Source organism: Acomys minous (genome assembly GCF_964271855.1).
Source record: "Acomys minous genome assembly, chromosome: 7".
Taxonomy (NCBI): Eukaryota; Metazoa; Chordata; class Mammalia; order Rodentia; family Muridae; genus Acomys; species Acomys minous.
In genome coordinates this window covers 99,003,024-99,028,771 of record NC_140488.1, presented here as the reverse complement: position 1 = coordinate 99,028,771, position 25,748 = coordinate 99,003,024, and the positions used below count along the sequence as shown (strand labels likewise).

General features: G+C 39.9%; 1 protein-coding gene across 11 annotated transcripts in view; it reads left to right on the top strand.

The window, feature by feature from the left end:
• The window catches only part of FRMPD4 (FERM and PDZ domain containing 4), a 919,852-nt gene that overhangs the window by 864,931 nt on the left and 29,173 nt on the right, over window positions 1-25,748 (top strand). For all 11 annotated transcript variants that reach the window (XM_084789369.1, XM_084789366.1, XM_084789374.1 and 8 more), the window contains 5 exons: window positions 2,702-2,747; window positions 11,490-11,594; window positions 14,962-15,069; window positions 19,092-19,223; window positions 21,385-21,504. In XM_084789369.1, coding sequence (XP_084645495.1) covers window positions 2,702-2,747; window positions 11,490-11,594; window positions 14,962-15,069; window positions 19,092-19,223; window positions 21,385-21,504 — 511 coding nt within the window. The remainder of the gene's footprint in view (window positions 1-2,701; window positions 2,748-11,489; window positions 11,595-14,961; window positions 15,070-19,091; window positions 19,224-21,384; window positions 21,505-25,748) is intronic.

Genomic DNA, 25,748 nt, shown 5'->3' with positions numbered 1-25,748 from the left:
AAAACAGGACAAGTTGAGTAGATGAGTCTGGCTTTGCCATCACAGTCAGGAATACCAATATATTATACTTTTACATGAATGTATTTGTTTTTTTACTAGACTATAAATTTAAAACTAAATAGAATAGCATTCCATAGTTGTATTTATATATTATAATTGAATATTTTAAAATCTATTTGTATATGTACAGTTTAACTTGCCATTATAGTTTGATGATTTCATGTATGTATATACCATGTTTTTATCAAACATGTCTTCCTTCCCAACTTCATGTGCTCTTTTCTTTTACAACCTCAGAATCTACTTAGTATGGTCAGTATAGGCATGGTGTAGCACCATCTACTGGGGCATGAGTAGCCTCTCAGGGGTGGCATTCTTAAAGAAAACTGACTCTCCATCCTCTTGTGAGCCATCAACTGCCAGTAACTCCCAGCAGGGGGTGAGACTTCATGAGCCACCTAGATCATCCATTGCTAGGATTTTGACTGACTTGATCTTTGTGCAGGTCTTGTGAATGCATTCATAGCTACTGTGGGTTCATGTGTGAAAAAAAAAAGATGAAAAACCAAAAAAATAAAACCTTCTGGTGTTCAGAAGATACCATTCCATTGCTGTCATCCACAGCCTTGGCTCTTACAATAATTCTGCCCTCTCTTCTGTGGTTATTCCTGAGCCTTGGGGGGGGGGGAGTTGGGGGTGGGATTGGGTGTGATGTTCAGGGCTTGATTACTCCACTTGATTTCTCTTACTCTCTTCACACTGACCAGTTGTGTCTCTTTGTATTAATTACCATTGACTTCCAAAGAAGCTTCTGTGATGAGGGTTGAAAGATACACTGATCTATGGGTGGTATTTCATTGTGTGTGTGTGTGTGTGTGTGTGTATAGTGTTTAAATGTGTATGTGTGCTCTTGTGGGTAAAGGTGCACATGTATTGTGCACATATATTCATAGGTCAGGTGTCCTTAATGGACTGGGGTGTTTTGGTTTGGTTTTTGAGATAAGGTCTCTCATCGGCCAGTGAGCGTCAGGAATCTACATGTTTCTACAACCCCAGTGCTAGGATTATAAGCATGTGTCACCAACCTGTTGATGTGGGGGGGTACTGGGGATGGAACTCAGTTCCTCATGCTTGTACAACAAACACTGTACTGACTCAACTGTCTGCTTGGCCCTATACGGCATTTCTCATCTGTAGAATGTGCATTGTTTCTTTTGAACAAGAAGTGAAAACTAAGCTGCAGACCTGTCCTGTTTGGTGTGTGGAGATGTCTTCCTAATTGTTTCTTATCTGCTATCCCCTGAAATGGACACCCTGTATACTTGCAGCATGACACCCTCATACATTCTGGTACAGGGACCATTTCCATCTACATTGCCTTTAAAAAGAAAGACAGCATTCCCACGTGAAACAAAGCCAGGATGCACTGCCTGGGATACAGTGTTTTGTTTTGTTCTTTTTAGAACACCAAAAGTGACCTAATAATGCCTAATGGCCACCAGTAGTACATAATCCTTTCTCACACCCACTGAAACCTTACTTGATTCTATGCCGCTGCTCTGCCTACTGCAGTCATTGGGCACTCTGCCAGCCTGAAATACTGGGGAATTTTGCATTGTGCTATCCACCGGTCAGTATCATCATCACCCTTAGTGTCTTGCTTCTTCCTTCCCACTCCCACAGCCTCTCTCTTTCCCACCACACTCTCTAGCTCAAGGGACGCACATTCATCTCACAGGAGCCAAATACATCACATTCTGACCATACAGAATGAGTGTGCTGACCCACAGTTGCATGAGTGAGAGAAATATAATTTGCAGTGGTTTCTCAAAGGGAACACCCTATCATTTAGCCAATAAACTACAAAAACAGGTAATTCGTTGAACCCTAAAGTAGAAATAGTCAGCTCTTCTTCAGCAAAGTAGCAAGTGTTTTTTTTTTTTTAATTTAGGATTTAAAAGGAACAAAGAAAGAAGGAAGGGAGTATTATAACCCATAATATGATTTTTCCTCTAGGGCTTGGGTTACTTGGAGGAAATTAAGTAAGCCATTCTAGTCCATTGTTCTGCTCAAGCTGTGAAGTGCTTCCTACTGTGAACACTATTTCCCAATTGTTGCCTGTCAGAAATACTTAGCAGCTCTGGTCCTGGGCATTGCATGTACTGAGTTGTGCAGCACGAGGAACAGTGTTGGCAGCGTTACCATTTGAAAGTAAACAACCTTCAATGACGTTTCTCTTCCATGAAGCTTTCCCCCAGAACACATCTCATGCATTGATAAAATGTTTTAAAATATCTCCCCTCAAAGAAATCAACAGAAAATTTCAAGCAGCAGAGAAAACTAGGTTATAGGAAACTCGGAAAGGGAGAATCAATTTTGAGAATCAAGAACAGTCCAGGGGCTTGGTTGAGTTTGCTGTTTCTAAAATCATTCTTCCCTCACCAAGTTTCACTCTGAGGCCCCATTGCTTGGTCATACAAATAAGATGGCCTAGGAAGCTGTCAGTTGGATGGTTTGTTGCACTTGATTGGCGTTTTCCCTGTGGTCTGAAGCCCTCTTCTGAGCTATTTCATTTACTCTGCCCTAGAAGCCCAAGGACCATTTGCCAACACACCACACACATTTCCTCTCAAAAGAAAAGCAGCTCATTTTGCGTCTGTGCTTTAACCGTTGTATAAATCTGTTTGTTTTTCTCTTACAGAAGCTGCAAAGAATCGATCCTGCTCACTGTCATTCAGCCTTACCCTGTAAGTGTTCAGCGAGAAAAAATTTACACTCAATGTTCTTGGGTGTCTAGTCTCCTCAACCCACTCCAAGAAAGCCACCAGGATGAACACCAATGGAGACAAATAACATGTGTTCACAATGCAGGCTTCAAAATCTTGATCATTTCTATTGTGTTCTGTGTTACTAAAACCATTCATTGGAGTGAAAAGTACCACACTCCCTAAATATCCCGAAAGACAATCAGCTATGCAGTCCTGTGAGCATTTCACATCTGCAATGAATACAAAACCTAAGACGTTCTTGTTTGCCAGCTTCCGAATCACAAGTCTCATGGGAATATCTAATTACAGGAAGTTGTGGAAAGTTTTATTCTGGTCCCCATCTAATTATTTTGGTAGAGAACTGGATAATTAAGCCTGCTTCAAAGGAGGGGATGAGAGAGATGCCATAGCCATCAGAATTCAGATACCTTGGTTTGGAGGGAGAAACTGATTACAATCATGCTGCCTTCATTTCTTATGGCTTTTGTTTGTTTGTCTTTGACATGGGTTCATGAATCTCAGGCTGGTCTAAACTTGCTATGTAGCCAAAGGATGACCTTGAATTTCTGATCCTCTTGTCTCCACCTCTAGTGCTGGGATTACAAACATTCATCAGGGCATCCAGTTTATAAAGTACTAAGAATTGAAACTCAGGGTCTTGCCCTGTGCTAAACAAGCACTCTACCAACTGGGCTACACCCCCAAACCCAGGTTGTATGATTTAAAAATCAATTTTATGATGGTATAATCTTCAGGCTGTACAATTCACTCATTTTACATGTGTAAGGCAAAGGCCTTTGCAAAACATAGTGATGTATGCAGTCACTACCATAGTCCAGTTTCAGAATGCTCCATCACCCCGTTATAATCCCTCATTTCCATTTAGAGTATTAACTGTCCCCACCATCCACCCTAGGCAACTGCTAATTTCTCTGTTTTTATAGGCTTGTTGCTAATTGTAAATGTCATACACTTGAAAGCTTCCCAGGAAAATGACTGTATGGCCAGTATCTCATTGAGTCTTATATAGACAGGCAGAGTCTAACCAGGATAGCTTCCATGTTTGATCCTCACGGAGTAATATAATTATTCTGAGTACAGTATGATTCTGATTGCTGTTTTTACTTCCATGCTTCAATGTTAACATTCTTTTCTGTGAATTGCCTCTCTACTTTGTAATATCTATAAAACGTATGATCAGAGCCTTTATTACTCCAGACTGATTTTTGTGTACTGTTTTTTCAGCCCATGAAGAAAGAGAGAGAAGAAAAAGAAAAAGAGGCATTTGGTATTCAAGTTCAAAGGGAATCTAATAGGTTATGGTCAGGGTCACAGTTAGGGATTACGGGTTAATTCTTCTGTCCAGCTGACTTGTTAGTGACTTGTTAGTGCCGAAATATTCCTTACTATCAGTGAATCTCAGTACTTTGATTTGATTATGTGGATTGTTTTTCAGAGTCCACAGACTGATTTTCTACCTCAAAAGCCAATGTTTAGCCATACCATTCAGGCGAGAATGCTGCACGCACTTACGGCAATAGCCACCCTTCTGCTTCAGTCTTTTACTAGCCAATCGTTGCATCTTGAACTTGCAGTTGACTACCTTTCCTTCCTAAGACACCCACCATACTCTGCACTCCTCCTATTCTCTCTGGCCAGCCAAATCCTTTCCATCTTTCAAGGTTCAGCCGTGATTCTAAATGCTTCCAGAGGGTTTCATGTCCTGACAGTTCTGACATTTAGGCTGGAGAGTTTCCTGTTTGGGGTTGGCCTGCACATTAGAGGACCCTTGGAAACGTCCCTGACACCTGCTCAATAGATTTGAATTGCACCCTTTCCCACAAGTTGTGCCGATCAAAAATATCTGCAGAAATCTCCAAGTGTCCCTTCGAGAAAAAACTGTGCCCCCAGAAGAGAACCAGTCTTCTGCCTTACTGTCTCCCCTCACTGCCTCCAAAGCAACTTCTCTCTCCTGTGAACAATGGATGTGCATACTCTGACATTACTGAGATAGGTGCACTAGATAGACAGAGAATAGCAGATGAGAGAAGAGAGAGTAGTGCCTTTTACTTGTATTTTTATATTGGGGTTTTCTTTTTAGTTCACTTTCTTTAAAAAAAATATTATATCTGGTCATAGTAGCCTGTAATCTCAACACTTGGGAGGCTGAAGTACACAGAACTGGTGCAAGTTTGAGGCCAGCCTGGCCTACAAAGTGAGACCCTGTCTCAAAACAAAACAAATAAACAAAAAAGGTTTTATTTATTCTTTTTACAAACAAGATAGACTTTTAAAAATACATATTATCCAGCCAAACAAGATAAGCTCTGTAGATTCTGCTTTTGTCTGAGAAACTGTAACTTTCACATCTATAATGACACTTGCATTTTTTTTTTGTAACTGGCTAGCCAGAAATTCTTACACTGCTTGCCTAGCTACTGCATGATAAACTCCAATAAAGTGCATCTCATACACCTGAGGGAAGCTGTGCCTCCCTCCTGGAAACCCTGCTGCTACAGTTTTCTAGGCTAACATATGGTTTCACAGCATAAGCCATATCCCCTGCCATGTGCCCTGCTAAACATGCCAGTCAAATGCCAGTATGGTGCACCAGGGAGTCTTTACCTGGGGGCCCTTTCCAGCTGATCCTCCTAAAGCAGCTGGATGTGCTGAGGTACCACTCCTGGGGGGGGCAGGGTTTTGTGTTCTTCGTGATAATGGTCAGTCAAGTACATCCAGAAGAGAGAACACAGGAAAGGAACAGGAAAGCATCATTCTTAGAAGTCACTAAGTCCAGAATTGGGTCATGTGAAAAGGAGCAGGAAGGGAGTGGGTTCAACTTAGTAGGTGAGGAAACAGAGAGAAAGAGTGAATACCATTGGACAAATTCATTTATTGATGGTGAGAGTAGAACACACATGAAAATCTTCAAGGACAGCTGGATGTGATGGAATGTGGCTACGATCCTGGTACTCTGTAGGCCAGTATAGAAAAATCAATAGTTCAAGGCCAGTCTAGGCAATACTTAGCAAGACTTTATCAAAGAATAAGAAATAGCAGGGAGGAGGGGAGGAAGAAGAGAAAGAAAGAAAACTTGCAAGAGGATTGCATTAGTATTTTTAAACATCAGTAAGTAAATGTCAGGGGTGGATGTGAAGGAGAATTTGTGATAGGAACACCTCATCACAATGGTGTGCCTGATTGTCTAGACTGAATGCTCAGAGACCATTTATTTGGATGCTGATAGGTCAAGAAAACAAAAGTTTTAAATTTACACGAGGAGCCATTCAGTTAGTTATTGCAAGGGCTGACAGATAACTACACCACCTCCTTCTGTCCTTTGAACATTGTAACTCTGGCACATGTGGCACCCTTGCTTCCTGGAGATTGTCAGTAGGAATAAGTTCCAGTTGCCTAGAGCAGTGCCTTACTTAACAATGAAAACTTCATTGGCTTATTCCCTCTTCTGGTCTCCTCTCTCCACCTACCTGCCTGTATCTCTTGGAAGCACCTGTCAGACTAGCTGCCAGCTTATGAGGCCTTGTCTTAGCATCTGCTTTGTGAGAATTACAAAGCAAGCCATTTAGTAATTCTAGGTTACTCCAAGACTATGTGGGCTGCAAGTTCAAGGCCATATTACTCAGTTTCAGAAACCAATCTTATGTTTTTAAATTTTTTTATTTGTTTTTACTTATGCATATTTTCCTAAGCCTGCTTGTGTGAAGAAGGCATCAGATCCCCTAAAACTGGACAAAAAACTGTTGTAAGATACCAGATGTGGGTGCTGAGAACTGAAGTAGGGTCCTCTGAAAGATGAGCAAATACTTTTAACCAATAAATCATCTTTCTAAACCTGTGTGTGTATGTGTGTGTGTGTGTGTGTGTGTGTGTGTGTGTGTGTGTGTGTGTGTGTGCGCGCGCACACACATGCGCATGTGCATTTTCAGGCACTGTTCTAGTCAAAAACCAGAATAGTTAGAATTCAAAAGGCTTTAGAATATGTCACCATACTGGAGCCATCTTATCAATAGCAAATTTTGGGAATAATGGAGGAATTTATAGCATTAAAATCAACTAACAGCAGGAGAATCTCATTATTCTAAATGCTAATTGCTTGTCATTTCTACCACCTGATATAAAATGCTTACGATCAGCACCTATGATTGGTGATAGCTAATTTACCAGGATCCTGAGTGGTGCACAGTATATTTGGTTTGACTAACAATAAGAAACATGAGTTAAAACTGTGTTCAAAATTGGTTTGTACTATCCCATCCTCCTGAAAGTCTAGCCACCAGAGTAAGCAAGCCACTGTGTTGCCAATTCTCATTAGGTAGCCATCTTGGAGACTTTTTGATTTTATCATCAAAAAAGTTTACAATTGTGAGGTGTTTCTATTTTTATTATGTATTTGGATGTTTTGCCTGCAAATATGTCTGTGAAACATGTGCATCCATGCAGTGCCCATGGAGGCTGGAAGAGGGCATCATCAAATCCCCTGGAACTGGAATTAAGAGATTGTTGTGAGATTCCATGTGGATGCTGGGAATTGAACTCATTTTCTCTTACAGAGCAGTCAGGAATCTTAACTGATGAGTCGTCTTTCCAGGCCCTCAAAAACCATTTTAAGTGCATAGTAATGTATGAAACCCTTGCCAATCCAGAAAATGAAAAGAAAAAAAAGGACTTGTGCTTGCTTTTATTCCAACTGTTGACTTCAAAGTTCTATTTTGATTATATTAGATTCCTATGTTAAGCAGTAATGCATGGTTTAATACAGTAATGAGACTACACAGGGTATACACACTAAAGTTACAGAGAGAAGAGAAATGTCTCCAGCAGGACACACTCTGCTCTCAATGGTCATTGATTTTATGAACTACTTTAGTCAGTTTCTGTGGAGCTGAGCCTTCATTGGGTTTCTGTTGCTGCTATACGAATCAGGACCAAAAGAAGCTTGGAGAGAAATGTATCTATTTCACCTTACACTTCCACATCAGTCTATCATTGAGAGAAGGAAGAGAATGGACTCAAACTGGACAGGAACACAGAGGCAGGAATTAAAGCAGAAACCATAGAAGAATGTTGCTTATTGCTTACTTGCTTGCTCTTTATGGCTTTCTCAGCCTGCTGTTATATATATATATATATATAGGTTCAGCAAGGTGTGTGTGGGGGAGTGTTGGAAATAACATCACCTACCATGGTGCTGAAAACCAGTAACTCGAGTGCCTAGAAGGGTGATCCAGAAGGACTGAGTACAAGCCAAGGACAGCCAGAGCCACATTTCTAATACCAGGCCCTGGAAATTCCAACAAAACCCTGTCTCAAAAATAAACAACAAAAACAGTATTCTCTCAATATTAAGACAAAATCTCTGATACCAAACATACATATATAACCCAAGTTCACAAGGGATGATACCACTCACAATGGGCTGGGCCCTCCCATTTAAATCATCAATGACAAAAACAGACCACAGCCCATCTGGTTATTTTCTCAAATAAGGGTCATCTTCCCGTATAACTCTAGCTGATGTCAATTTTACAGAAAACTGACCAGGACAGGCTGTGAGCAAAACACGTGTGAGACAACGTAAAGGATGAAAGGTTTGGTTTAGCTCACAGTTTCAGAGGTTTCTGTCTGCAGGCCTCAGCTCTACTGATTCTGGTCGCATGGTGAGACCATGTCACATGGTATGGCAGTGGTAGTGGTTGTGGAGAAAGAAACTGTTCACCTCCTGGCAAACAGGAAGTGGGCAGAGAGGAAGCTCTGTAAATCAGGCCAAATCTTCAAAGACACATCCTCAGTGTTTTCCTGTTGCTGAGACAAAAGCAACTTAAGAAAACAAGATTTTTGTCTCATCTCACAGTCTGAAGATACAGGCCATCATGGTGTCAGGAGCTTGAGACATTGGTCTCATTGGATCCACAGACAGGAAGCAGAGACAGATGAATGCTGATGCTTAGCTCACTTTCTCCTCTGTCTCTTTATATTCAGTCAAGCAACACAACTCATGGCATCATGTTGCCTACAGTTTGGGTGTGTCCTTGCACCTCAATAAACCTTATCTAAGCAAGCATTCACACACGTGCTCAGAGGTTTGTCTCCTAATTGTCTCCAGAGCTTCTCAAATTAACAAGCAATCTTAAGCATCATACCTAGTGGTGCATTTCCTCCACCTACCTCCTAAGTTTCTACAACCTCCTAAATTAGCACCACTAGTTTAGGGCCAAGTGTTCAAGATATGAGCCTGTAGGGGGAATGTCATATTCAAACCATAACATGAACAAATCCTGCTATGTATTCAGTGAAGCTGAGTAACTATCACTCTATTTCTAAAATCCCATCAAATAATACACAACTCGAAAGTCAGTTCTGTTAAGTATACCTTTTTATTGAGGCAAGGAATTCCATAGATTATTATAGAGCAATATTATAGAGCAATTATTACATTGAAAAATCAGGATGCATGGAGAACTCAAAGTTGAGTATATGGTACCTTGAATGAGTTGAACATTTTATTGCTAAACAATGTTGGAGAAGGTGTGCATTATTGCACTGAGACAGCTCAACCTATGAGTCATGGCTGCTCTGGTATCTTTATTGCAGCCACTTTACTTATGTTAAACTCATTGTGCCAATGTACATACTGCTGCACAGAATCATTAAGGGAGAATAATGTTTTTCCTTCAGCTAAAAAATGGCATATCAAAAGCAAATGAACTCATCACTGTGTGATTTGCTCGTTAATCATCACTGAACTTGGCCTATAATTACACAGACATTGATGAGAACGCACCATTGTCACATCACTCCAGCACCACAGTATGACTTCTAAAACTCAGAGTTTGCTGAGCACTGGCATCTTTTGAGGGGTGCTCATTCAGAGTTACTTTGGAGTTTTGTTTTGTTTATTAAGAGGACAGCCACTCTCTTTAAAATGGCTTGTGTAAATAGGTGAATTGAAGCTTTGAAACAAAAGTCATCCATCTATCAAGTCTTCTAAGATATTGTTCAAGGTTCAGAAAGGTTCAGCAAGGTGTGTGGGGGAGTGTTGGAAATAACATCACCTAGCATGGTGCTGAAAACCAGTAACTCGAGTGCCTAGAAGGGTGATCCAGAAGGACTGAGTACAAGCCAAGGACAGCCAGAGCCACATTTCTAATACCAGGCCCTGGAAATTCCAACAAAACCCTGTCTCAAAAATAAACAACAAAAACAGTATTCTCTCAATATTAAGACAAAATCTCTGACACCAAACATACTTATTTGTCATTGCACTTTGTCAATAATGGTTTTATATTATAATAAAATACACAACATAACATAAAGTGTGCCATTTTTAATTGTACAATTCAGTAATAGTGAATGCATCTGAAATTTATTAAGCATCACTGTTATCTCACTGTAAAATATTCTCATCACTCCTAGAGGAAATACTATGTCTATTAAACATTCATTCCTTCTTTCTCTTCTACCCCTGCTCCAAACTTTCTGTCTCTGTTTTTACTGTTCTAGCTGTTTCACATAAATGTAATTATACAATATTTGCTCTTTCATGTCTGCTTTTTTCGTTCAGTACCACATTTTCAAGATTATAGCATTGATTGGTATTTCTTTTTATGACTGAATAACATTCTAGTGTATTGACATACTACATTTTATATGCTCATTCCATTGTGGGTTTTTTTTTTTTACAACTTATTTGATTTCCAGAATATTTGTGTATTGGGTAAGGTTGGAGTCCTTTAAATTTTCTTGTTATTTAGTTCTTAAAAAGAGAGGTATGGGTCATCATCATTAGCTTTAGGATCATGAGATTAGAATACTGTACATCAGGCTAAGCCTTTATGTAGACTCAAGGATTAGTTACTAGACTATGTTTTGCAAAGAACTGCAATGCCTGCCGAATAAAAAGCATGCCAATCAGTCTGCACCCTGGACAAGTGACAATATTTGACCGTTGTAGTTTACAAACCAGTAATCATCTGATTCTCTGTTGGATCCAATGGAGCATGAAGGTTGTTTTTGTTTTCTAATCGGTGATGTTGCCAATAGATGGGAGGTCTCTTTCCTTTAAGCTTTACTGAAATCACACAAGGATGGTTTTCCAATGATAAACTTGATCAAGGTCAAGAGATCCTCTTCATCTCAGCACCATTTTAAGCACTTAAAATTTCTGAGGACTTAATTCCCACCAAAACAAGGAAGAATCCCAAAATACAATGCACCTGTAAGACGAGGCAGAGCATGAAGTCTGAAATTCAACTCTTAATTTTAAGGCAAAGTCTCTTCCCTACTCTGCATAGTAAGATCCAAGATCACAGATTACCAGCTTGAGGCTTCAACCATATATAGCATGGAGGCTGAAGGCAAAGTTTCCATGGAGGCTGAAGGCAAAGTCTCCAGCCACTTCTGCATTGTGATCAGAGCTCTGCATTCAAAGCAGGTTTAAGATCCTTGGACTTGTGATTACTAAGAACATGAGACATGCTGTATTTCTGGTCTAGTCGCTAAATCAAGGCTATTAATTTATAGTCATGACAAAGTTTCAATCACATCCATAATTTGCATTTTGTCCTTGAGTTGGCCATGCACCGAATATTTTAACTTTTAGCAACAATGTTGCATAACTTTGAGGAGAAAGATGAAAAACAACTGTCACAAGGTTTGTGTTAGAATGCCAGTAATCAGATAAAATCTTTCCATTTCCTCTAGTCTCCCAAATCAGCATTTATTAGTGCTGCAAAAAAGGCAAGATTGAAGTCCAATCCAGTCAAAGTGCGCTTTTCCGAAGAGGTCATCATCAATGGCCAAGTGTCGGTGAGTTTACAATTATCAGTGTTGTTATGTAGAGAATCACTGAGACAGGGGCTTCTTTTCACTCAAGTCAAGCCAACAACATTAGAATGTTCATTCTGGACTGGTTCTTGTCTTTTATGAGAGTGTCAAATCTCCAGACTGAAAAGGGCTTGCCTTACCACCTTGTTGCCCCTCAGTTCTAACACAAGCAAAATAGAAGCTAGCCCGGTGACTCCTATGGCACTTGCTGCACTAGAACATTCACTGCTTTGATCTGAGAGCACTAGTATTGCCTTGTTTCTATTGCAGAAAATAAGCTTCCTTTGAGATTTCCACCCCTCTTTGTGCCAACTTAGCATGCTTCCACAGAATACTTTTTATATATTTTGTTAAAAGAATTATGTTTCCAGAGAGAGAGAGAGAGAGAGAGAGAGAGAGAGAGAGAGAGAGAGAGGAAAGAGAAAATATGTCAAAGTATTTGAAAGTACAGATTTTGCATATAAAGCTAGAATTGAAGAATGATCCCCCAGGTCCCCACAAATAGGTCTTCAATATGGATACTGCAAAAGTCAAGAGGATAAAGGTTTTAGGAAGCCTTTACCTAGGGTACTAATAGTTCTGGAAACCTTGGAAATGCCAGATTTTTATTGTTGAAGGTTGTTGTGTTCTATTGCTGTTTTTCTAAATTAATCTATAAGAATAAACCTTTTATTTGTGATGTGATTGCTATGGATCCCCAGCTCTTTCCTGAAGTTAGCCCCTGGGTCTGGATTGGGAGCTGTGGACAGGCATATCCTGGGCAAGTCTTCTTCTCACTAGCCTCACCTAGGGCTGTCCAACTTGGTGGCCAGGGAATTGGGATGAGTGATAATTCTCCTTCAGTTGTGATAAAACACAAGCCTAAAGCACTTCAAGGAGAAGGGATCCTCATGGCTGAAGTGTTCAGTATATTTTCCTTGGCTCTTGATTCTTGGCCTGTGGTGAGGTGGAATATCATGGCAGCAAGGGCTTTTAGCAGGGGCTGCTCAGCCCACAACATACTGGAAGTAGACAGAAATTGAGATAGAGATGTATAGAGAGCGGAAAGAGAGAGAGAGAATATGATTGAGAGAAATAAAATCTGTGCATACTTTCTTCCCTGTTAGTCCCTGCTCTATTCAAGACAGGTCTTCTCCCCTTTGTCAGTAATCTTTGAAAATGTCCTCACAACGCACCCAGACATGTACTTTACTAATCTCCTATGTGTCTCTCAATCAAAACTAGTTGACAATCATGATAACATATCATGGCATATCAATCTGAAAAGCTGTTGCGGCACTTGGGAGAAAAGGTCTGAAGTTGTCCCTGTTACTCCATTGACATTTCATATTGCCCTGTGATCTTAGTACACTCTGCTCACTGCAATGGCTCTATATCAATCTAGGCACATAGTGGCTACATGTCACCAATTCAGAACCCTGTCCCAGTGGAGGATCGAAGGATTACTGTCATAGAACAGACAAGCATGTCACCTCAAAAATTCATCAGAAACTTACCTTTCCACCTCAGGGCTTCTCAGCATGTAACTGGGCATCTAAAGAGAGAATAATGTTCTAGAAGCTGCTGTGACATGTCACTTCAACCCTGTTTAGAACAGGGCTCATTTGATGCAGCTGGAATGTGAGGACACTGCTGTAGGGTGTCTCCTACATCCTCTATTGCCTTGTTATAATCTTATAAAGATAGGAACTTCAACTGTGTATCTTCCCTTTGGCCCATGGCATCCTTTATATATGCTCTTCTAAGTCACAAGATGCCTTGTTTGATGAATTTAAAGTCAAGCTTACTCAGTGAGTCAGGCAGCAAGACAGTTACAGGGGAAGGCCATGACAGGAGAAATGAGGGGAAGGAATTCAGAAAAAGAAATAGGCAGTTAAAGTCACGGGACCAGTTAGTGAGTTATACAAGGGTTGTTTTGCTCAGACTGTAAAACACTTATAAACAAATGTGTATATGGTCTTCATTGCCTTCATCTCCAAGCCAAAGGACATACAGCTTTGCTATTTCCAAGGCCCCACCAACCCTAATGATTCTGTGACACCAAATACATGGGTACAACACAGTTCATGCTAAGGACTCACGGATCTTACATGGATGTGTCTACTTCTCACCTTCATCTCCTTCACCATCTCTCATGGTATCAAAATAAAACATCCTAAGAAGTGCATTTCTTAGATTCACTCTCAGTCATATTTCAAATTGCCATAATGGTATGAGTTATTTCTAAATCATGATATTATGAACTTTTCATTATAGCCTAGACTTGGTGCTTGACTTTTTTGTGGGACTGGGAACAGAATGCAGAGCCCTCCAACACTCTAGGTTGCTCCATAGGTTTTGTCAACTTGATTCAAACTAGAGACCCCTGGGAAGAGGACAACTCAGTTGAGAGTTTGATTCCACCAGGTTGGCCTGTGGGCATGTCTCTGGTACTCTCTTGATTGTTAATTGATGCAGGAGGGCCCAGAGCACTGTGAGCACTGCCACCTCTGAGCAGGTAGGGCTGAATTGTATAGGCAAAGTATCTGAAGGGGAGCCTGGAAGAAAACTAGTGAGCAGCACTTCTCTGTGCTCTCTGCTTCAGTCTTTGCCTCTAGGTCTTGCCTTGACTTCCTGCCCCAGCTTCCTCCAGTGATGGACTGTAACCTGTAAGCTGAAATAAACCCTTTCCTCTCCAGCTTGCTTTTGGTCATGGTGTTTTATGACAGCAACAAAAAACAAAGCTACCAAGGACATCAGGCAAGTGCTCTACCACTGAGCTAAAAGCCTTGAGCCCGTGTTTTTTCTCTTTTAGCACACTAGCTGGTTTCTTATGGTTTCCTTTTGTGCTGAGAAACACTCCTAAATGGGTTACAAAGAGTTTCAAAAAAAATAACTTTACCCTTGAGCTCCTTCATGCTTGGGACTCATTTGCATGACCACCACCAGGGACCTGCAGCCTCCTGTCACACAGCATCATTGATGGTCCTTATTTTGTTCATTTAATCCTGATCAGAAAAAGTCAGGGCTTGTGCTTCCAAACACAGATGCTTGACTACAAAGGAATTGTGTCTGTAATAATGTTTTACATTGGGGAATCTTGCCTTTTTTTAAAAAAATAGGCATCTGATTTTTCTGATGAGAAAAATGTCTTTTGAGTTATTTGTAGCTGGAAAACAATATTGCTATGAATATCTTAGCTCAAATACCACCAAAGGAATACCTGATTGGCCTTCAAGAATCTGATTATTAAGTCTTTATTATATTGTAATAAAGAATAAACCATAGACACACATGCCTTCTGCCAAGAGTAGAATTCTAATTTGACTGACCTTCACAGCCCTCATTTCTAATTTTTGTTGTTAAACAGGAAACTGTTAAAGACAATTCACTTCTTTTTATGCCAAATGTTCTGAAAGTCTATTTGGAAAACGGACAGACCAAATCCTTTCGCTTTGACTGCAGCACCTCCATCAAGGTAAGATGACATTCAAACCTTGGGCCTGTACTCATTATGTAAAATCAAACCAAGACAGAATGCATAAACTGAGAAGGGCTCTGTTCTTTTTGTCCCTATTGGTACTACAAAAAATATAGCATGCTATCTATGAAGAAACACCAGGGCTAGTCATTTGACTGCAATTGCAGGTTAATTAAAATAGCATGACTGTCACCAAGAAACTTTGGCATCCTGCCCAAAGCCAATAGGATTTCCCAACAATGTCAGCCACCAACAAAATTAGGATGTTAAGTGTTAATTGAATATCTGCCACTTTGCTGTCCAGCAAAAACAAGGGCTAGAATAATGTAAAGATAGCATTTACTTTTGGTGGCTGTAACCAATTACTCGAGAATACTGCACAACAAGTCAGAACTGAGGTGTGCTTCTCAGGAGGGCTTTAAAGGAAGAGCCACCATGTGATCCTTTGATTTCTGAGCCATGGGTGAGCTTTACATAATAGGTTTGGTAGCAAAGCATATGTGTCCTCCCCCCCCATGCTTCTTTCCTGGAAAAGAAAGGTGCATATTCTCCTCTTTTTTATTGTACAAAAGTATATTCAGAAATTGATTGCTCCCTAATGTCTCATCAGCCTAAAATAGGCTTTCTTCAAATGGCACAGTCAGAAAGATTTTATGGAGGTAAAAATGTACCTAGTGATGATCTGTACCATAATCTAGCAAGGGAATATCAAGTCTGTGTTTAAAATGTCTATCAATACTCAACCATTAATTCTCCGTGCTTGAAAGGACTCAGAGCAGACCTCACCTGTGCAAATGGTGCTACAAAGCCCACTTGCTGTGCATTCGTATTGTCATAATACTAGAAAGCAGCTGGATTTAAATGGCCTTAAATACATGGTGATTCAGTAGGCAGTAGAAGGCACAATGTTAGTAGATGGGTGTAGGAGCACTAAGTCATCCTTAATTGCCCCACATGAAATACAAGTTCCCCTCATAGAAGACTTTGAAATGGTGATGGCTGATAAACTTGTTTTCCTTTTTAGTACCAATGAGAGGATGGTTCACCTAAAATCAATCAATTAATCAGGGGTCAGAAATTTCTTTCAAGAAAGAACAAGAGAGTAACCATTTTAGGTTTTTGGGGTCATCTGATGTCTATAAGAACTACTGGATTTCTTTTGTTGCATCAAGAACACAGCCACAAAAATGTGGCATTCAGAGGTCTTCAAGACCACCTTTCAAGTGGATGATCTTGAGAAACACCTAGAACTCAATCATTTGTCCTCTGACACTCTAGTTCATTTCAGCAGAGAGCGAAAAGCTGCATTCAACAAGGAGAGTCAGCCCATAAGCATGGCCTAGGAGAAATCACATGCACATCTTCCAGTGTCTCCTCCCCATGGACATGTATGGGCAGTCTTTTATTCTCCTGCAAACGGTGTAACAATACACAGAGTATTACTAAAAAAAACAAAAAACAAAACAAAACAAAAAAACCTTTGTCTTAGTGTGCAGACTTTTTGTTGGAAATGGGTCTCACAGAAACAACTGACCAACTGCATAGCTGGCCTTGGTGCCTTGCCCCCTCTAGATGTCAAGTTGATATTGCAAGCCCGAAGACTACCTCTGTGCTACTATTAGCATAGAATGTCTGCTATGGTTCAGGGCTTTAAGCTAAAGCATCATGACTCCCACCAGGCAGGCCACTGAAGATCTACGGTTCTTTCCCAAGAGTGAGATGGCAAAGCAACATTTTTCTTTAGATAAGGTGCATTTCTGCAGATACATTGTATGGGCGAAGACCATTTGGACCCATGGCCATTGTTCTGAAGCCCTTGGAATGCATGCACACAAGTACATTACTGCAAATCTTCTGCCCTTATGGACTTATTCTGTGTCCCCAACAGCTCAGCTCCTTGCGGTTATCCCTTCTACCTCATTTCAAGACATCTGTTAAGACTTGGTTACATTTCTTAACAGAAACCAATCTAAACTGAAGAAAAGTTCTACTGTTCATTACCTCTGGCCTCTTTATTATAAGACCTCCCCTTAGACTCAGTTTGATTCCCTAATGGATTACAGGTGACAACGAGAAAAACAGGGAGCTTTGCGAAGAGTTCACATCAAATTCAAGTTTTCGTCTTTTGTACCTAACAGTGTTATTAGCACAACAGACACTGGTTGTTGGACATCTCAGAAATAGAACAGTTATGAAAGGAAGGTGACAATTTCTGAATACAATTTGCCAAAATTCTCATTATAAAGTTATAATAAGGGGAAGCATTTTCCACTTGCTCCCCCCACCCCTGCTACTGGTTTACAAAATGTTACATAGAGTTTGTGTAGCTACACAAAGCCTGGGCTGTGTTTATCTTCCCTGGATTTTGTGCAAAAAAACAAAAATTTATAAAGCAGGGACTCTTTTAGATGACATCCAACACAATCAAGAAATTTTTGTTGAATAATTATTCATTGGGGGTGGGTGGGATTAGCTTTTGTGGATTTCATTTTCATAGGGCAAAAGGGGCAATGAAGTAGACTCAAATAACAGAACAATCCACAAACACCAAGTTCATTCATGGGAAGATTTTTTTCACCTTCACAACTATTGAGGTTTGGAATGGATGGTTCTTTGCTGTGTCTGCCCTGTGCATTATTAAGACATCTACCAGCATACTTACTCTTAACACATCCAATGCCAGCAACATCCCCAGCCCCGCTGTGAAAACCAAAGGATGTCTCCAAATGTGTCCAAATCTTGCTACAGGACACCATTTCTTCCCATTGAGAAGCCCTGTTCTGCAGCATTTTGAGCACTTGACAAAAGTTATCTTGAAGAAGGGTCATTTGCTAATTTCAAATCTACAGACAAAATGAAAGGCTGAGAAGATTAACAGCACAGCCTTGATTTGTGTGTTCAACACTTTCTGACTAGGAATGTTTAATCCTATAAAAGAGTACAGACATAGCTTGTTCATTTCACCTTCCCTGGGGATGTAAAATAAACATGTCCTGTTGTGGTGGTGCTCTCTGTGTAAATGGCATTATAATAAATGCTTTACAAGTTAGAGCTCATTTGATTCCTATATTCATTCCAAGGTAGGCATTATTATCACTTCCAGTTTAGTGGTAGGAAAACTGAGATACTTAGAGGTTGAATAACCACCCGGTGCTGTGATGTTTATAAGCTTGAGAGCTAGGATTAGAAAGCAGGCTTTCTTAGGAACTTCACCACTACTGTGGTGTTCCTTTAGAACAGACCAGGGCCAGCATACTCTTTGGGGGCAGGACTAAAATAGTGGATATATCAGGCCTCACAGGCTGCTTCTCAGCTCTGTCCCTGCAGTGTATAGGCAATAAAGAGATGGGTTGACCCTGATCCAATACAAGTTTATTTACAAAAAATGGGGAGTGGGCTAGAACTGGCATGCAAGACATACTTTACCAGTCCCTGGGGTAGAGCACTTTCATAGCTGGTTTTTCCCTCATTTAGGAATGAAGACATCAAAGCTAACCCTCCATCTGTGAAAAACCCTTCCAGTTTAGAACCTTACATGGGGCTGGAGAGATTGCTCCATGGTTAAGGGCACTAGCTGCTCTCCTAAAAGACTTGGCTTTGATTTCTGGCATCCACATGGTGGCTGACAACTGCTTGTAACTCCAGAATATATGATGCCCTCTTCTAGCATCTTTGGGCAGCAGGCATAGAAATGCTGCATAACACATGTATACATTTAAGAAGATCCATATATGATATATGTCACCAAGCTCGTCTTCATGATATCTACATTGCTACCACTTAGATATAAAACCTACAGAATTTGGGGGTGCAGGTAGAGTCCAAAAAGGGCCAAGAAAAGAAAAGCCTCAATTCTGTACTTTTTGACTCTTGACATCATGAGACCTCAGGACCAACTGACAGTATTCCGAAACAGAATGTAAAACCTAAATGCAACACTTTCTAATCATGGTAGACTCTAAAACATAAAGGGAACACTGTTGATTTTGATCTCTTCATGTCACCATTTGTTCTGTAAGGATGTCATCTTAACCCTCCAAGAGAAGCTGTCTATCAAAGGCATTGAGCACTTCTCCCTCATGCTGGAGCAGAGAACTGAAGGGGCCGGGACCAAGCTGCTCTTGCTTCATGAACAGGAGACACTCACTCAGGTCTGTAAAGTAACCCCAAGAATGCTGGTGCTGCTGCTGGAAGCAGAGCCTCTGGTGCTTCAAGATGCTTTCCCTCTGGTCCTCTCACTGCAGCTGCTCTATCCCCTCGGTCCTCCCTGAAAGAAGCACTACTTTCCCAATGCGTTTGAAGCCTGAAGGAGATGGTTCCCCCTTTTCCAGTCTGTCATAGAATTCCATTTGATCTCTCATCTTTGCTGTTGAGAAGCCAGGCAGACACTTGAATGCTGCTCTGTAGAGTGATATTTTCTGTTACTGCAATGGTTTCTTTGCTTGCTTCTGAGAGTGTGTAAGTTAAGTCAAAGGCATCTTTGTTTTCTTTGGTCCTGTATGCATACTCATGACTATTTTTGGAAGCCTACAATCACTGCCCAAGTCCCCCCTACACACTATGAATATGTGATCTACCTATGTGTCCCAATTCCTGATTCCCAAGATGCTACCCCCATCTGTTCTCTGAGTACACAAGCTGACTGCTTGCTGCTGTAATCAACATACCACCTTCATTTGTCTCAACTTCAAAAAAGCTGAGCCTCTTGGTTCAATGTCTAAGTATCCTCAAAGCCCTCCTGAATAGGAGTTCATTGAAGAGATAATCCTAAAAAGAGGGGGTGAGGGGACACCTGCAGCTGAAGCAGCAAATACCACGAGAGGTATGGAAGGACAGGAAGCATTGTCACACTAAAGTGCTTTTCGTTTGCTGCATAATTGAAAGCAAGGATCTGGGAGCTAGTTCAGTGGTCTGAGTTCAATTCCCAGAACCCACATCAGGTGGTCCACAACTGCCTGGAACTCCTGCTCAAGGGGATATGACACATCAGGCACTTGAGCTCACATGCATACACATAATTAAGAATGACAATGATTTTTTAAATTTTTTATTTATATATTTTATTAATTTATTCAGATTACATCTCAATTGTTATCCCATCCCTTGTATCCTCCCATTCCTCCCTCCCTCCCATCTTCCCCTTACTCCCTGCCCCTAGCACTCCACACATCAGTTCCCTCAAATATCCCTATTCTTTTGATAGAATCCAATTGGACATAATGAATTAGAAAAGTTGCCATGCATGTTGATTTCTATTTCTGCATCTAAACTTGACCTATGCTTTCAATAAAGTTTAAATCTACATAGGGATATTTAAAGTCACTTGCCAAATAACCCGTGGCAAAGAACTCTTAGAAATGAATGGTTTATTTTATGCAGTGTCACAGGGAAACAGTCACTTATATTCAGAAGCCCTCAAGTGAGAGCTCAGTGTGTAGCCAAGTTCCCCTGGAAGCCGAACCTTAGCCAAAGACTTGAAAGCATAGACGTTCCCTGAGAGAGCATGAGAAAGTCTGGGAGAGGGGTGGAAAATGGAAATGGAAAAAATGGGGCGCCAATAAAAATGTTTCATCAAGCCAGTTTCCACCATGTGACTTGGAGCCCCAACTTACTAGAGAGCCTTGAGTAACAAATCAGAACACTTGTCAGTAGTACCTCACGTGGAGTATGCTGAGCAAGCAGTTGGCATGTCATTGGTGAGTGGGCTATGCCTGAAGCCTCCTCAAACCCCTTGTCCATCAAATGGTCACAGGTACACGTAGTAAATAACATCTAGGCTGTAGCAGTGAGAAAGTGATGTAGGCAGCCTGCTGCTTTCTGGGTCTGATGAAAAGTTCTACAATTTTAACTTTTTCTTTATAGCTCTGCTCAAACTTCTACCTACTACAATGGGCCTTATGGGAGACTGTTAGGGTGATTTAGGTGAACAAAGACCCAAACTTTTCCTGATGATATATATGCAAAACTTAAGAAAATGGCTTAAATAGCCTGAAACAAAGCAGCTACCTACTTTTGAATCATCCCAACCAATGCAACCATTACAGTCTCAGGATAGGATAAGAACTGGCTTGATGTCATTGTGTATAGGAACTCTTGCCATCCCTTCTTTCCTGTGCTGCTCTCTCTTTCCTTTCCCAGTCTCCCCTTCAAACATTCCGATAACAAGTCCCTTAATGTACAAACCTCTGATTCTGCTTCTAGGGAACCCGGCTTCACAAAAAAGCCAATTTGAAGATTTTGTTGATTCTGTGCCTCTTGGCCCCTTCTCAGTCAGCACGGATGGGTTCTTAAATAATGTATTTTCTCTTCCAGGTGACACAGAGGCCCAGCTCCCATAAGATGAGGTGTCTTTTCCGGATCAGTTTTGTCCCCAAGGATCCCATTGACCTGTTAAGGAGAGATCCAGTTGCTTTTGAATATCTCTACGTTCAGGTAGGTAAAAATTTTGGATTGCTCTATATGAATGCGGAGGTACACATTGACCCCTTCATTGTTTTTTGCTTTCCATCCTCCACTAAGATCAATGATCCATGAAGTGTTAATGTTCTTTTCATCTTTACATTTGATTTTGAAATAATGTTAATACTTCTATAAAGTTTACAGCAATAATGATCTACATCCTCCATCCAGATTTACCCATTGTTAGTATTTTTCTCCCATGTCATTTATATTTAGTGTAGGTATATATTCCTTGTCTATTTTATCACAGGAATTTACACAAAGGCATATTTTCCCACTGCACATGAAAGCTAGTTACTTGCATCATATATTATTTTAACTTTTTAAAATGCTATTTTTCAATAACAAAGACATTTTCTTACATAAACTTTGTCCAATTAACAAAATGAAGAAATAAAATATCAATGTATGTCCATTATCTCGTCTTTTATTTACATCCAAAATGATGTCTCTGGTCCCACAAATGTCATCACAATTTTTTTCTAGAATAAGGTTCACTGTGAGGTCTAATTTTGCATGTAGTTTGGTTGGCATGTCTCTTTAGTATCTTTAAATCGGTGCCATTCCTTATCCTCCTTCTGTGACTTTTGTGACATTGAGTTTTGAGAAGTACTAATTAGATATTTTATATAAATCTTTTTATTTGGGTTTCTCTGGTATTTTCTCACAATTAAGTTGAAGTTATAAATTTGCAAAGAATGATAGAAGTGACTGTGTCCTCTGTATACACAGGAGGAGCCACATGGTGCCAGTTTATCCCCTTAATTGTGAGGCTAATTTTGACTCTTATGTGTATTGAGTCCTTGTAAAAATTAATCACTTTTCTTTTATAATGAGTAAGAAATTTGTGGCGAGTCATTTTGTGACTTTTATTATCTTATATTTCATCAAATTGTCACCCACTAATTTTTATTAATAGTATTAACTGGCGATTCTTACTTAAATCTATTGTTATCATGGTGATTTAAGATGGCATGTCTAGTCTCATTATGTCTTCTTCATTGATCAGTTGGCATACTATAAGTGTTGTCTCTTCTCCAAATATTTATCCATTCGTTTTGGTATTTAAATTTTTGAGACAATGTGATAATGATTACATTGGCTTTAATAATTTTCAGAACTTTAAGATACATATGTATATATTCTCTAGATGGTCTTTCTTATATTTTATTCTGGAATATAATGCCCCCCAATAACAGTTCCAAGGGTGAGTACCTGGAATAATTTGTCCCAGAAGAAATGGACTGATAAAAATTCATGTGGATAAGTTTATACGATTCAATACTTAGGAGATGTTCCTATATTTTTGTGAATTCATTCTATTGTTCTCACTGAACTTTTCCAATGCAATTGGAGTAAACATTAAAAATTTATTTATTGGGCATGGAGAAAGGGCTTAGCAGTTAAGAGTATTGGATGCTCTTCCAGGGGACCTAGAATAGATTCCCAGCATCTACACGGCCACTCACAACCATCTGTAACTCCAGTTCCAAGGGATCTAGTGGCCTCTTCAGGCGACTGTGGGCATGGAATGCAAGCAGTACATAGACACATACATGCAAAACACCTATATACATAAAAATAAAATCTCAAAAAATAATCTATTTAATGTGTAGTACATAATAACAGAAACACTCAAACTACCTATAAATATGTCTTTTACATTCACATGCACAAAGAGAGAGAAAAAAACATGAGCCAAAAGAAAGTAGATATAAGGTGAAAGAGAGATACAAACAAGATATGTGTAGCTAGTTAGGAATGTTGGTATCAAGTGGCAATAAGCTCTAGAGATCAGAAGTGGAGTCAGAGGGAGAAAAAGAAACAGAACATGCTACTACATGCTAGTACATAGGGATCCTCAGAAAAGAGCTCAGTAATTTTCCTATCTTTGTGGTCTTTGGACAAGATTTTTTTTAGCCAGAGAGAATGATTAATGTTCATGAAGATTGCCCTTCATCTCCAAGATAAGTTCAATCCTGTTCGGTGTATACACCCTATTTATCACAAATAATTTTAAATGTATACTGCATTTTCCAACATAAACAATGAGACTGTCATGTTTCAAGTTTTTTGGTGTTAAATCTAGGTCACATGCACACCTTAATTGGCAACAATGGCCTCTGTTCTCCTAATAGGCCAGCAAACCTAGTCAGCTATGACTGAATGAAGCAAAGAGTGTGATTCTCAGCTGATCCGGTTAGGTTACTGCATCTTCTCCATATTCCTGCTGAGCATCACTCAGAGGCTAGGTCACCTCATCTAAGACCTTGTGCCACAATTTTTAGCTAGTTAGTTGTAAATGAATAGCTGCAGGTACCTGTTAGCATAAAGCTATAGTTAGTGAAAAGCAGGTGTGGGTTGTTTTCTATAATGACATTCTCATCTTGATAACAGAATGGTACTTTAAAACCATTTGGCTTCTGTTTAAACACCAGAAGAATTTCATTGCCTTTGTAAAGGGAAAAAAAACATGACTGGTGCTTGTTCTAGGGAAGAAAGACAAAAACTACCATGAAAGCTGATTATGTTATGCTTAAGGCATGTCTGCTCAAATCAAATGCATGGAGAGTTTTCTCATTTGAAAGACATCTTTTCTACCAGAGGACTGGCCTCAAAATAAGACAACTGGTCTGGAGAGTTTGCCTGGGAACCAAAAGAAAAAAAAAAAACTGATGATATTGTTTCTGGTTTCCTGCCTTGACTTTCATGCGGGTGGTGGATGATCTACCTCCCAAAGGAAGAGGCATCAGGGAGATGAATAGCCATATACCATGGGTGATGGAGACTAAAGCCAAGCTACTACCATCTTATATATCCACCTCAGAGAACAGGGCATGAACTTTTTTTTTGTCTCAGACTCTACTTGGAAATAACTGTATCACAGAATGTGTGGTGCGTCTACTAAAAGTCAAGAGGTCTCCTGTGTGCCCGTGTTGACTTGAAGCTACTACAAAGATGCAGTGAAACTGCCTGGAGAGCAGAAGAGGAGGCAGAAACCACACATAGCATTTTACAAGCCCCAAATCAATTTAACTTAGCAAGCTCCTGATGAGGACAGTCACCATAGGCCAGATGAAGCATGAAGATACAAACAGATTTCAGTAGTCATAACATGTATTTGTCTCTGAGTCTGCAATGGCCCATGAGGTCTTTTACAAATTTTAGCATATATATTAACAGTAGACTCCAATAATCCAGACTGTTCTAATTCATAATGATAATAGGCTGTCCTGTCCACTGCATTCAGAAAAGGCTTGTTTCTATCAATCAGTAAACAGGGTATAACCCTTGAGCCACCAAATTCTTTGCAAACATGTATTTCTTTCCTCTTTAACGTACATTAATTACAAATTAACTTTTTATAGGCCTATAGTAGGTCCTGTTAAGACCTCTGCTTAGCAAAATAGTTGCTACTATTCACTTGTGAGGCTGTATTTTAAGAAATATATTTAAGAGTAATAAAATAATGATTAATCTCTCATACACCTATACATACACAAATGCACATGTATACACACACACACACACACACACACACACACACACACACAAGTAATTCATATTACAGACTACCTCCTCAGGGTCATTCTTAACTAATTGTATAATAATTAAGTGACTAGTTGCCTTGTCCATAGATTCACCCAGAAGCCTGCTTAAATGCAAGTGTCTCAGTTACTGTTCTATTGCTAGGATGAAACATCATGATCAAGGCAACTTTTTAAAAGCATTTAAGTATGGTCTTACTTATATTTTCAAAGATCTCATGTTCTCATGGTACGGAGCATGGTGACAAACAGGCAAGTATTTTATTGGAGCAGTAGCTGAAAGCTTACATCCTGATACACAAGCACAAAGCAGGAAGATATAACTGAGACTGGCATATGATTTTGAAACTTCAAAGCCCACTCCCAATGACATACCTACCCCAACAGAGCTACACCTCCAAATCCTTCCCTAATGGTTCCACCATCTGCAGACCAAATATTCAAATATGTAAGTTTATGGGGGATAATCTTATTCAAACCACCACAGCAAGGCACAACAGAAGTGAAAAAAATAGTTCTGACCAGAGTTCTTAGGAAAAGTAACAATAATGCCTAATGTTTCTGTAACACATTCCATTTTATGAATTAATCATCTTAGAGCTATCATGGCAACCTTACAAGTTGATTAGTTCACAAGTTAATTGTCCTTAAGAGTTCACCCAGTTTTTA